This window comes from Sus scrofa, chromosome 2, assembly GCF_000003025.6.
Source record: "Sus scrofa isolate TJ Tabasco breed Duroc chromosome 2, Sscrofa11.1, whole genome shotgun sequence".
NCBI classification, from domain to species: Eukaryota; Metazoa; Chordata; class Mammalia; order Artiodactyla; family Suidae; genus Sus; species Sus scrofa.
The window spans coordinates 44,439,533-44,454,190 of record NC_010444.4 but is presented as its reverse complement, the minus strand read 5'-3'; the positions used below and the strand labels follow the sequence as shown (position 1 = coordinate 44,454,190).

General features: G+C 35.1%; 1 protein-coding gene across 1 annotated transcript in view; it reads left to right on the top strand.

The window, feature by feature from the left end:
• PDE3B (phosphodiesterase 3B) overlaps positions 1-14,658 on the top strand; it is a 197,142-nt gene that overhangs the window by 159,885 nt on the left and 22,599 nt on the right. The window contains 5 exon segments of the mRNA XM_021083299.1: positions 2,805-2,956; positions 3,675-3,812; positions 4,792-4,822; positions 4,825-4,902; positions 6,414-6,527. Of these exon segments, the coding sequence (XP_020938958.1) occupies positions 2,805-2,956; positions 3,675-3,812; positions 4,792-4,822; positions 4,825-4,902; positions 6,414-6,527 (513 nt within the window).

The window sequence follows — 14,658 nt, the reverse complement described above, 5'->3', positions numbered from 1 at the left end:
ATAAATAAATATAGTTAATACATTTTTTAAAATGTGACATAAAAGGGGGGGGGAGTTATTCCCATTGTAGTGCAGTGGAAATGAATCCAAATAGTATCCATGAGGATGTGGGTTCAATCCCTGGCCTTGCTCAGTGGGTTGGGGATCTGGTATTGCCATGAGCTGTGGTATAGGTTGCAGATGCCTCTTGGATCCCATGTTGCTGTGGCTATGGCATAAGCCAGCAGCTGCAGCTCCGATTTGACCCCTAGCCTGGGAACTTACATATGCTGCGGTGCAGCCCTAAAAAGACAAAAAAAAAAAAAAGACAAAACAAAAATCAAAGACAAACCACAGATTGGGAAAAAATATTTGCAAATTATACATCTGATGCAGGTCATATCCATGATATAGAACTCTTACCACTCAATAGGAAGACATCAACCAACTCACTTAAAAAGTGGGCAACAGATGTTAGCTATTTTGGTGAAAGTCATGGAGAAGGATATGAAAGATATAAGCGAATGGGTAGTAAACATTAAAAATGATTAACATCATTAGTCATTAGAGAAATGCAAATTAATACTATAGTAAGATACTACACTCAAATTAGAATAGCTATAGTCAAAAAGACAGACAATACCAAGTGTTGCCAGCGATGCAGAGAAATTGGAACCCTGTACATTGTTGATGGGAACGTAAAGTGGTCAACCCAATTTGGAAAACATTTTGACAGTTCTAAGATATAAATTTACCGTATCCAGCAGTAACATGGATAAGAATTTACTCGAGAAAAAGCATATGAGCTTTCAGAGACAGGATTATGAATACTTTTGACATCATTATTCACCATAGTACTAAACTGGAAATTATCCAAATGTCTATCAACCTATAAATGATAAATATCATGTGGTATATCCATACAGTGGAATTCTCTTTAACAAAAAAATAAACTGCTGATATATGATTCTACACGGATAAACTTCAAAATATTATTCTAAATGAAAGAAACCAAGCTTAAAAAGTTATATAGTTTGATTCCATTTATATTAAATTTTAGAAAAGACAAATTTATATAGAGTTTAAAAGAGACTGAATTTCCAAGATGTGTTATATGTCTGTTGGGTATTGACCAGTCCATATAAATATGACCTCTCTCTGGGCTTCTTCCAATATGTTGGCTGGAGTCCAAGAGAAGAGGCTCTAGAAGCTGCCAGTCTAGTTAATGGCTCAACCCAGACCAAAGTGTCACTTCTGTCATATTCTGTTAATCAAAGCAGTCATGTGGCCTGTCCAGATTCCAGGGAGATGGGAAATAAATGCTCCCTTGATGAAGCAATAAGAATGCATTTCTAAAGAATGCATGTGGCATAAGAGTGTGTTGTATATATATTTGGAAAAGAAATTGCTACATTTATTTCAACTTTATTATCTGCAAGATATCGTTATTAGGAATTTAGATTAAAAAGTAAATCATGTACTTCAGATGTCAACAATTTTTGAATTAGGGCTGTTTTGGAATATTATTGTCATTAGCGCCTTAACTTTCTAAGAACAGTTAAATAGTCCAAACTTTTAAATTTTCTTAAAATACGTTTTATCTTTAAAAAAAAGATACTTTCCAAAGGATAATACTTCTTTATCATCAATTAATGATTTTTAGAATATTCAGTGTGTTAGGTTCAGACTTGACTAACATTTATTGATCATCTATTGTATGTAACATCTAGTAAGACAGGTGTTATCCACATTTTACAGGGGAGAAAACTTGCCATTATTAAGTACAAAAATCAGGATTTAAATCTGGTTCTTCTGAAACAACTCAAATGAGTACTCTTAAAAACACTTCTTTAAAAAAAAAATCCCTACATATTAAAAACTAAATAAGCCCTAAGTTTGTAGCTTGGTGAATTTCATACATCTAATATACCTATATAATCAATACTCAAGTCAATAAACAAAATATTACCAGCACCCCAGAATTTCCCCTCAGGCCCCCCTTCCAGGAATATCCTCAAAAGGTAACATTCATTCTGTTTTTCAGTACTCATGTATATCAATTTTGATATGTTTTTGAACTTTTCATAAAGAGAATCACAGAGTATGTACCTTTGTACTGGCTTCCTTCACTTAACATTTGTGTATTTTTAAGAATAATCCATATTGGTACATGTGATTGTAGTTCACTCTTTGTTCTGTAGTGTTCAATAGCGTGAGTACATTACAGTTAACTTATTCTATTGTTGATGGATTTGGGGAAAGTTCCCTGTTTTGTGTACTACAGATGCAATGAGTATGAATTTTTTTTACATGTAAATGAGTGCAGTTTAGCGACCAGTGCTGCTTCCCTTTTCCATGTAATTTGGGGAAAAGAATATTATTAATCTCGCTGGTTTTGAGAAATAACTCGATGCATGACATTGTTTTAATTTTTAGATGTGCCTTACTCTCACTCATCACTATGAATTTAGAATTTTCCTATCTAAAACTCAAATAATGTCAGGTATTTGAAATTATTTACATGAAATTGGTTTAAAAGAAAAAAGCTACTAGTGGGAGGGGCTGACTTTTCTGGGTCTCACTTTTTTTTAGTGAATATCCATCATCCTGTTCATCCAGGTGTGGATATATCAGGTAAAATATTGCCTGAGCACAAGACATAGGCCAAAATGGTCCAGCAAGATACAGCTTAATGGTGTCATTAATTTAAATTAAATGCCAGTATGGTCCACTTTATCTGAATATTTTTTACAAATTTTTCTTATGAAACTCTTCACACAGGGCAAGTTTTATTTTTATTTATTATTTTATATATTTTTTGAAAGGTGACGAAGATGATACCATTTTCCCAAGAGCATCACTCAACCTTACAGAAGCTCAACAAGAAGTTGAAACAGAGAACAGAGACTGCAGAAAATTATTTTGGGAAGGTGATACTCACCTAACAGAAGAGGCACAGAATGAAGAGCAACCAAATGTAAAAGATAAACTTTCAGTATGATTATGTTAAGGTGAAATATATTATTAGTTAGTACCAAGTTCATTGTTTTTGCCCAGAATAAGGTTTTTAATATGATATATTTATTTTTAATTTTACTGAAAAGTCACTATTAACACCTTAAAGAAAATCTTAGGTTAAATAAAAATAATTACATTTCAGCTCATAGAACATGCATTCATTTTTAAATGAACACATTTTATTTAGTTTTATAGTAAATATATTACTTTGTATGATATTTTCTTCATTGTATGTGTTTAAGTATGAGGAAGTAAATATGCACATAGTTATAAAAAATGATGAAAATAATTGCTTACTTATAATAGCAGTTTTTTCTTTAAAGTTCAGATTTTAAGCATTTTAAGGTAAAAAATCCATCCATTTCTTTTGAGGAATTATCCTACTAATAAATGCCAGTATTCTATGATTTTTTGATAGCTATAACTTCCAAAATGAAAATGATGTGTTTAAGATTTGTGCAATGTTTTGGAAATATATTTTTATCTATAAAAGTAATGTAAAGATTAAGTCTTCTGATGCCTAGAAAACACGTTTATATTTGACATGTTATCTGAAGATAACATTCTACAAAGAGAATAGTATGGTAAGTACAGATTATATTTGAGAATAACTGTTGTAGAAAGTAATACTGACCATTTTTAAGTTGGTTTGGGTTATTTCCCTCCTCCATGTACAGACTGAACAGGAAGCATCATTGGACCTGGATTTAATAGAAGATTATGACTCATTAATAGAAAAGATGAGTAACTGGAATTTTCAAATTTTTGAACTTGCAGAAAAAATGGGAGAGAAATCAGGAAGGATCCTCAGTCAGGTTTGTTTCAAACTCTACTTATTATAAATTAATTTTTTTCTTGAATCTTTATAAAAAGCAAAATCTGAAGATATGTAATATTGATTTAGGTACAAGTTCAGCATTGTTCATTGAATTATTTTTTCACAAGTTTTCAATATAAAATTTGAAAAGAGAAATCTGTGTATATATAAACCCATATATAACCAAATGTATTATTATGTAAAGTATTTCATAATTTCATATATATGTGAAGTCATTTTTTTGCCTATAATAGTGGGATTTAAGCTAAAGAAATAATAAAGATTTACTTTTTACTGAATCTTAAGGTTGAAAAGGATATGGAAAGGGATTTAGTTCTAAAGATTGAAATTTATGCTTCATCTTTTTCACCTGTCCTCCCTGTGCTTTACCCAAGAAGGCAAGGCCAGCTAGTTCATTTCATGCTAGAATCATGGAAAAATACTTCCATTTTACACCCAGATTCCCAAGTTCTCCCTGGTGGATCCATAAAACAACATCCTGAAATATCACTCTCATTAATCCCAAAATGTATTATATATGAAATGCAAGGACATAAGGATAAATTATGTGGAGGACATAAGTTCATCTCATTGAAGTCTTTAAGACAGAAATGTGATATATGTATTGTTCTGAGTTCTTCTAACACCCAGGACTAGAACGAAAGGCTAAAAGGCAAAGTAGAAAAATTTTAAAACTAGGACATGACATGGTCATCTGTCTTTGGTTTTCAAGTGCTTTATAGGGTGATAACTTCTTTTTCATGTTTTGGAAAGAATTCCCTGTAGGGAAGTTTTTAATACATTATTAAGACATATATATAGTTAATTTCCCCAAATACAAATCACAAAAACACATTATACTCAACTCAAAATAGGAATTTGGACAGTGTCTGATTTATGTATTTATTTTTTTTGTAAATCAACTACTCTAAGAAATTCTGATTTTTAAAGTGAACTTTCTCTTAATTGACATTTAGGTTATGTATATCCTATTTCAAGACACTGGTTTATGGAGATATTTAAAATTCCCATTCTACAATTCATTAACTACTTTCGTGCATTAGAAAATGGTTATCGAGACATTCCTTGTAAGTATTAACATATCTTATTATTTAAGTTGAAATAATACTACTTGTTTTGAAATTCTTCCTTCAGACGGTCTCTGAAACACTTTTTAAATTATGTGTTTGGACAAGTTGGAAAATAGAGATTTAAAAAGGAAATCTACATCCTCCTACCCAGAGTTCTTATATATATTTATTTTTTTATGACATGAATCATATAATACCTTTTTATAATCTACTTTTTTGCTTAACCATGTAGTAAACATCTTTCTATGTCAATAATTATTCTGCTAAGTGCCTTACTGTACTTATGTTTGGTAACATTAAGTCATGAATTTCAGAAATTTCTTGACTTTAAAATGTTTCACATTTATCCATAGAATTTTTTTTTTAACTGTGTCCTGATTATGGGATAATTTTTAATAGTTACTTAATTTTAGGGCAAAATAGAATTTTAATTTTATTAAGAAAAGATATAGTTTATGTGTTGATTCATTCTATAGTTAACCTCTATGTGGACACGTGTTTGGGAAATTAATTATATAGAGGGCAAATAATTCTTAATTTGGAAAAACTCATAAATAATGTTGATGCTTAATAGTTTAATGTGCAATATATGTACTATAATTACCACCTACAAGGTAGGCATTTTGAAAAGTGGCTGAATTTTATAAATGGGATAAAGTGATAAAAGGTGGACTTCAAGGACAGGGAAAGGGAAAAAATAAAGTGATGGTGAGTCTTCACTGTCACCTCCAATTAGGACATATTAGGTAAGATAACAGTTTTTGGAAGCTAACTTTTCTAAATTTTAGTTTCCAAATTTGTAAATGTGAATAACTATAGTACCTGCCCCATAAGTAGTGATAATTCATGTAAAGCACATGTCAGAATTCATAGCACATAGTAAATGATCAATAAAAAGTAGTGACTGCAGTAATAATTAAGCTCCTAGTGGGTTTAAATCAATCATGGCTATAGTCTGAACTTTTAATATTATATTATCTACTAATGCTACATGGTAGGTACTCATTAAATGTTTGTTGAAACATCAGCTATGACTATAATCATTACATTCACAAAGGTAACCTCATTTGGTCTTTGTTGGAAAGGTAGTATTATCTACCTTTTACAAATGAGAAGCAGAAGGATCTTTCCCAAGATGATAAAACTGGAAATAGCAAAGCTGGGTTTCATTTGTAGGTTTTACGTTTTCACATAGTGGTATTTCAGTAAACCAATGTTTTGCTGATCACATACTATTTGTCAGACACTACTCTGGATGTTTTATATACCTTTTAACATGTAATCCTTACAGCAGGCCTGAGAGATAGGTATTTCATAGTATATGTGAAAGTTTTTAACACATCGAGAAACTTTACAAAATATGTTTTCATAACAAAAATATAACTATGGGAAATTAGATGAAGCCATACATTTTGAGGATACTATATGACTAGAAAGTACTTTTTAAAATGTCCTATATTAAAAAACAACAAAATGACCATTTTTATAAAACATTTTGGTGACTTTAGATCACAATCGTATACATGCCACAGATGTCCTACATGCTGTTTGGTATCTGACAACACGGCCAATTCCTGGCTTACAAAAGATCCACAATGATCATGGAACGGGAAATGACACAGGTACTTAGTTCAACAAATTTTTCCTTTAATTATTTGATTAGGAATAATAAGTGAAGCTCTCATTTCATTGTCTCTGATTTCTTGTAATTCAATGAATTTTATTGTATTTACAATTGTACAGCCATCATCACAACCTAATTTTACAAAATTTCCATCCCCAGACTCCTGCCCATTCGCTGCCCCTCAACAACCTGTCTCTTTGGTAACCATAAGTTTTTCAAAGTCTGTGACTCTTTTTCTATTACCAAATAAATTCATTGTATTCTTTTTTTAGATTCCACTTACAAGTGATAGCATATGTGTTTGTGTCTCACTGTCTAACTTCACTTAGCATGATAATGTCTAGGTTCTTCGTGTTGCTGCAAATACCATTATTTTATTCCTTTTTATGGCTGAGTAATATTCCATTGTGTATATGTAGCACATCTTTTTTATCCACTCCTCTTTCAGAGGACATTTAAGTTGCTTACATGTCTTGGCTATTGTATAATAGTGCCACCATGAACATTGAGGTACATGTATCTTTTTGAGTCATGGTTTTCTCTGCATAGATGCCCAGGAGAAGGCTTGCTGGATCATATGGTAATTCTATTTTTAGTTTTTTAAAGAATCTCCATACTGTTTTCCATAGTGGTTGCACCAATTTACATTCTCACCAACAGTGTAAGAGGTGGGGATGTAAATCTTCTCCACACCCTCGCCAGCATTTATTGTTTGTAGACTTTTTGATGATGGCCATTCTGGATGGTGTAAATTGGTGCCCCATAGTAGTAGCATTAGTGATGTCAGACATCTTTTCATGTGTTTTATTGGTCATCAGTGTGTCTTCTTGGGATAATTGACTGTTTAGATCTTCTGCCCATTTTTTGATGGGGTTGTTTATTTTTTTGGTCTTGAGCTGCAGGAGGTGGTTGTATATTTTGGAGATTAATCCTTGTCAGTCACTTCATTTTCTCCCATTCTGTGGGTTATCTTTTCATTTTGTTTAGGGTGTCATTTGCTGTGCAAAAACTTAAGTTTAATTAGGTCCCATTTGTTTATACTTGTTTTTATTGTCATTACTCTAAGAAGTGGAGCTGAGAAGATAGTGCTGCCGTTTATGTCAGAAAGTACTCGGCCTGTGTTTTCCTTTAAGAGTTTTATGTAAGTATCTGGTCTTTAATCCATTTTGAGTTTATTTTTGTGTATGGTGTTAGGGCATGTTCTAATTTCATTCTTTTAAATGTAGCTATTCAGTATTCCCAGCAACTCTTACTGAAGGGGCTGTCTTTTTCCACTGAATATTCTTGACTGCTTTGTCATAGATCAGTTGATCACAGTGCATGGGTTTAATTCTGGGCTTTCTATCCTGTTCCACTATATTTCTGTTTTTGTGCCAGTACCGTATGTTTTTGATGACTGTAGCTTTGTAGTATAGTCTGAAGTCAGGGAGCCTGATTCCTCCAGCTCCATTTTCTTTCTCACGATTGCTTTGCCTATCCTGGGTCTTTTGTACTTCCAAACTTTCAAATGTTTTGGGCTAGTTCTGTGAAAAATGCCATTTGTAATTTGATAGAGATTGCATTGAGTCTGTAGACTGCCTTGGTAGTATAGTCATTTTGACAGTATTGATTCTTCCAGTCCAAGAGCATGGTATATTATCTTTCCATCTGTTTGTATAATTTTTTTTTCTTTCTTTTTCAGGGCTGTACCCGTGGCACATGTAAGTTCCCAGGCTAGGGGTTGAATCAGAGCTACAGCTGCTGTCCTGCACCACAGCCACAGGAACTAAGAATCCAAGCCATGCCTGTGACCTACACAACTCACAGCAATGCTGGACCCCTGACCCATTGAGCAAGGCCAGAGACTGAACTCATATCTTCATGGATACTAGTTGGATGCCTTTCCACTGTTCCATGATGGGAACTCCCTGTTTGTGTCATTTTTAATTTCTTTCATCAGCATCTTATAGTTTTCAGAGTACAGATCTTTTGTCTCTTTAGGTAGTTTTTTTCTGTATTTTATTTTGATGTGATGGTAAATGGGATTTTTTCCCTAATGTCTCTTTCTGATTTTTCAGTAAATAGAAATGAAGTAGATTTCTGTGTATTAATTTTGTATCTTGCAACTTTACCAAATTCATTGATGAGCTCTCACAGTTTTCTGGTAGTGTCGTTAGGACTTTTTAGGTATAGTATCATGTCATTTGCAAACAATGATAGTTTTACTTCTTCCTTTCAATTAGAATTCCTTTTTTTTTTTTTTTTTCCATTGCCATGGCTAAGATTTCCAAAGCTCTGTTAATAGAAGTGGCAAGAGCAGACATCGTTGTCTTGTTCTGATCGTAGTAGGGAATCTTTCAGCTTTTCACCATTGAGAAGGATGTTAGCTTGGGTGTGTCATATATGGCCTTTATTATGTTGAGGTAAGTTCCCTCTATGCCCACTTTCTGGAGGGTTTTATCTGAAATGGGTGTTGGATTTTGTCAACAGCCTTTTCTTCATCTACTGAGAGGATCCTATGATTTTTATTCTTCAGTTTTTTAATGTGGTGTACCACACTGATTGATTTGCAAGTACTGAAAAATCTTTGCATCCCGGGGATAAATACCACTATCATGGTGTATGATCCTTTTACTGTGTTGCTGGATTTGGATTGTTTGTATTTTGTTGAGGATTTTTGCATCTATGTTCATCAGCGATATTGATTGGTCTGTAATTTTCTGTTTTCATTTTTTTTGTAATATCTTTGTCTGCTTTGGTATCAGGGTGATGGTGACCTCATAGAAGGAGTTTGTTCCTTCCTCTGCAGTTTTTTTGGAATAGTTTCAGAAAGATAGGTGTTAACTCCTCTCTAAATTTTTGGCGGAATTCGCCTGTGAAGCCATCTGGTCCTGGATTTTGTTTGTTGGAAATTTTTCATCACAGTTTCAATTTCAGTACTTGCAATTGTCTGTTCATCTTTTCTGTTTCTTCTTGGTTTAGTCTTAGAAGATTGTACTTTTCTAAGAATTTGTCCATTTTTTCTAGGTTGTCTTTTTATTGGCATATATTTGCTTATAGTAGTCTTTTATGAGGTATTTCTGTTAAGTACAAAAGTATTAATGTTATATCTGTTGTAACTTTTTCATTTCTAATTTTATTGATTTGAGTCCTCTTTCTTTTTTTCTTGATGAGTATGGCTAAGGGTTTATCAATTTTGTTGATCTTTCAAAGAACCAGCTTTTTTTTTTTTTTTTTTTTTTCCAGCTATTTCTTGGGCCGCTCCCACGGCATATGGAGATTCCCAGGCTAGGGGTCGAATCGAGCTGTAGCCACCGGCCTACGCCAGAGCCACAGCAACACGGGATCTGAGGCGCATCTGCAACCTACACTACAGCTCACGGCAATGCCGGATCGTTAACCCACTGAGTAAAGGCAGGGATCAACCCTGCAACTTCATGGTTCCTAGTCAGATTCGTTAACCACTGCACCACAACGGGAACTCCCCAGAACCAGCTTTTAGTTTCACTCATTTTCCCTATGGGTTTCTTCATTGCTATTTTGTTTATTTCTGCTCTGATCTTTATGATTTCTTTCCTTCTGCTATTTTTGGGTTTAGTCTGTTCTTCTCTCTCTAGTTTCTTTAGGTATAAAGTTAGTTTTTTATCTGAGCTTTTTCTTGTTTTCTGAGGTAGGCTTGTATTTCTACAGACTTGCCTCTTAAAACTGCTTTTGCTGCATCCCATAGTTTTTGGATTGTTGTGTCTTTGTTGTCTTTGCTACTAGGTATTTTTAAATTTCCTCTTTGATTTCTTCAGTGATCCATTGGTTGTGTAGGAGCACATTGTTTAGTCTCCACGTTTGTGTATTTGCAGTTTTTTTTCTTGTTGTTGATTTCCAGTCTTAAAGCATTGTGGTTGGAAAAGATGCTTGATGTGATTTCAATTTTCCTAAATTTACTGAGGCTTGATTTGTGGCCCAGAATGTGATCTATCCTAAAGGATGTTCATGTGCACTTGAGAACAATGTGTGTTCTGCTGCTTTTGGATGTCATATTCTGTAAATATCTATTAAGTCTGTCTGGTCCAAGGCATCATTAAGGCCTGTATTTCCTTTTTGATTTTCTGTCTGGATGATCTGTCCATTAAGTAAGTAGGGGGTTAAAGTTCGCCACTAATATTGTGTTATTGTCAATTTATCCATTTAAGACTATTAGCAGTTGCTTTATATATTGAGGGGATCCTATGTTGGGTGCATATATATTTACAACTGTTATATCTTCTTCTTGAATTGATCTTTTGATTATTATATAATCCTTCTTTGTCTCCTATACAATTCATTATTTATTAATTTTTATTAGGGCCACATTCACAGCATTTGGATGGTCCCAGGCTAGGGGTTGAATCGAAGCTATAGCCACTGGCCAGTACCACAGCCACAGCAACACCAGATCTGAGCAGCATCTGCAACCTATGCCACAGCTCACGGCAATGGCGGATCCTTAACCTGCTGAGCAAGAAGGGGATCAAACCTGCATCCTCACAGATACAAGTCAGATTTGTTTCCACAGAGCCACAACAGGAACTCCAAAATTCTCTATTTTGAATTCTATTTTGTCTGATATGAGAATGGCTATTCCGCTTTCTTTTGATTTTCATTTGCATGGAATATTTTCTGCCATCCTCCCACTTTCAGTTTGCATGTGTCCCTAGAACTGAAGTGGGTCTTTTGGAGACGGCATAAATATGCGTCTTGTTTTTGTATTCATTCAGTCAGTCTATGTCTCTCAGTTGGGACATTTAGTCCATTTACATTTAAGGTAATTATTATGTATGTTCTTACTGCCACTTTGTTCATTGTTTTGGATTTGTTTTTGTTGGTCTTTTTTCTTCCCTTCTCATAGGTTGGATTTGTTAACCACTGAGCCATGACAAGAACTCCCTTCTTCTCTTGTGGTTTTATGATTATCTTTAGTGTTATATTTGGATTGCTTCTCTTTTTTGTGTAGATTTTTGCTTTGCATTTACCATTAAGTTTTTTTTCTTTTTCTTTTTTTTTTTTTTGTTGTCTTTTTGCCTTTTCCAGGGCCACTCCCACAGCATATGGAGGTTCCCAGGCTAGGGGTCCAATTGGAGCTGTAGCCACCAGCCTACGCCAGAGCCATAGCAACACGGGATCTGAGCCGCGTCTGCAACCTACACCACAGCTCACGGCAACGCCGGATCCTTAACCCACTGAACAAAGCCAGGGATTGAACCTGCCACCTCATGGTTCCTAGGCAGATTCGTTAACCACTGCACAACGACAGGAACTCCTACCATTTAGTTTTGATGTATCAGTCTATATCAAACAAGGTTAAGTTGCTGGTCTCTTAATTACAAATGCATCTCCAGTATTCTGCATTTGTACCATCCTCTTCTCACAGTTTCTGGTTTTGGTAACATATTTGTGTTGGATGATTTTTTACTTTTACTGTATATTTGCCTTTACTGGTGAACTTTGGCATTTGTCGTATTTTTGTTTCTAGTTCTGGCCTTTTCTTTTCCACTTAGAGAAGTTCTTTTACTATTTGCAGTAAAGCTGGTTTAGTGGTGCTAAATTGTCTTAGCTCTTACTTGTCAGTAAAGCTTTTGATTTCTCCTTCAAATCTGAATGAGAACCTTGCTGGGTAGAGTAATCTTGGTGGAGGTTTTTTCCTTTCATTGCTTTAAATTTATCTTTCCACTCCCTTCTGGCTTGCAGAGTTTCTGCTGAAAACCAGCCAGATAACCTTAGCAGTTTCCTTGTATGTTATTTCTTTTCCCTAACTGCTTTCAGTATTTCTCTGTCTTTAATTTTAGTCAAGTTTATTAATATGTGTCATGGAATTCCTCCTTAGATTTACTTTATATGGTACTCATTGTGCTTCCTGGGTCTAAATGAGCGATTCTTTTCCCATGTTAAGAAGTTTTCTGCTATTATCTCTTCAGATATTTTCTCTGGCCCTGTCTCTCTTTCTTCTCTTTCTGGCACCCCTATAATGTGGATGTAGGTGTGTTTAAAGTTGTCCCAGAGTTCTCTTAGACTGTTTTCATTTATTTTCAGTCTTTTTTCTCTTTTCTCTTCCACATCAGTAATTTCCACCAGGCTGTCTTCAACCTCACTTACTGGTCTTCTGCCTCCTGTATTCTGCTTTTGGTTCATTCTAGTGAATTTTTTATTTCAGTTATTGTATTTATTCAGTTATTATGTTGTATCTTTGTTTGCCTAATCTTTAAATCTTCTATTTCTTTGTTCATTGCTTCTTATAATTTATCAATCTTTGCCTCCAGTTTATTTCTAAGATCTTGAATCATCTTTACTGTCATTAAGTCTAAAGTCTTTTTTATGGAGGTTGCTAATCTCCAGATCACTTGGCTGTTTTTCTGGGGGTTTTTCTTGTTCCTTTATCTGAGTCATAATTCCTTGTGTTTTCATTTTGTGTAGATTTTTTTGTGGGGGCTCCTTTTTGTAAGCAATAGGATTGTAGCCTATCTTGCTTCTGATGTCTGCTGCCCTTGTGACTGAAGTTGGTACAGGCACCTTTCTGCAGGCTTCCTGATTGGAGGGACTGATTCTTATCCCACTTGTTGGTGGGGCTTTGTCTCTGGGTGTGATTAGAGGTGGCTGTGTGAAAAGAAAATCATGGACATGGAGAACAGACTTGTGGTTGCCAAGGGGGAGGGGTACGGAATGGGATGGATTATGAATTTGGGGTTAAGAGATGCAAACTATTGCTTTTGGAATGGATAAGCAATGAAATCCTGCTGTATAGCACTGGGAACTATGTCTAGTCACTTATGATGGAGCATGATAATGTGAGAAAAAATGTATACATGTATGTGTAAGTGGGTCACCTTGCTGTACAGTAGAAAACTGACAGAACACTGTAAACCAGTTATCATGGAAAAAATAAAAATCATTATAAATAAAAAATAAATAAATAGAGGTGGATATGTGCCTAGGAGGTCTTTGCCAGCCTGTTTGCTGATGAGTGGGGCTGTGTTCCCACCCAGTTTGTTGTTTAACCTGTTGCTTCTCAACCCTGATGGGTAGGGCCAGATTTTCCAAAATGGCACCTCTAGAGGAGCACACACTTATGATTATTCCCGAGACCTTTGCCTCTAATGTCTTTCCCCCACAATGAGCCACAGTCACCTGCTTTTTTCCCAGGAGACCCTCCAAGAATAGCAGGCAGGTCTGACCCCGATTCCTATGGAGCATACACTTTGCCCTGGGACCCAGTGCACACAAAAGCCTCTGTGCCTTTCAAGAGTGGAGTCTCTGATTCCCCCAGTCCCGTCAAGCTCCTGCACACAAGCCATGCCAGCCCTCAATGCCAAGTGCTCTGAGGGCTCCACCTCCCAAAACCAGACCCTCAGGCATGGGGACCTGATATGGGGCTCAGAACTCTCACACCTGTGGGTGAGCCTCTGCAGTATAGTTACTTTCCAGTCTGTGGGCCCCACCCACCCAGCAGGTATGGAGTTGCTTATTTCATGTACTCACCCCTCCTACCATCTCGATGTGGCCTCCTCTTTGTCTTTTTGTATAGGATATCTTTTTTGTTAGTTTCCAGTCTATTTTGTTGATGGTTGTTCAGCAGTAGGTTGTAATTTTGTTTTCATGAGGGAAGGTGAGATCCAGTCCTCTACTCTGCCATCTTAATCCTGTCTTCTCATTATCTCTGTTCTTTAAAATTCTTTATTAAGTAAACCTTAGTACATATAAATTTTGATGCATAAATAATGACATGTAAGTCAGGAGACCCTAAGAGTGAGGTTAATATTTAATACTACTCAGTATACCATGGGACTACATCAAACTAAAAACCTTCTACACAGCAAAGATGATTTAAAAAATGAAAACACAACCTACAGAACAGGAGAAGCTATTTGCAAAACATATACTGGGTAAGGGCTTAATATCCAAAATCATCAAGAACTTGTACAGACATACATTCTAATGGAACAGAATAGAGAAGCCAGAAGTAAACCCAGACACCTCGGTCAGTCTTCTACAAAGAAGGCAAGAATATAAAAATGGGGAAAAGACAGTCTTTTCAGCAAGTGGCTCTGGGAAAACTGGACAGCCCCATGTAAATCAATGAAAGTGGAACACACCCTCACACCATGAACAAAAATAAACTCAAA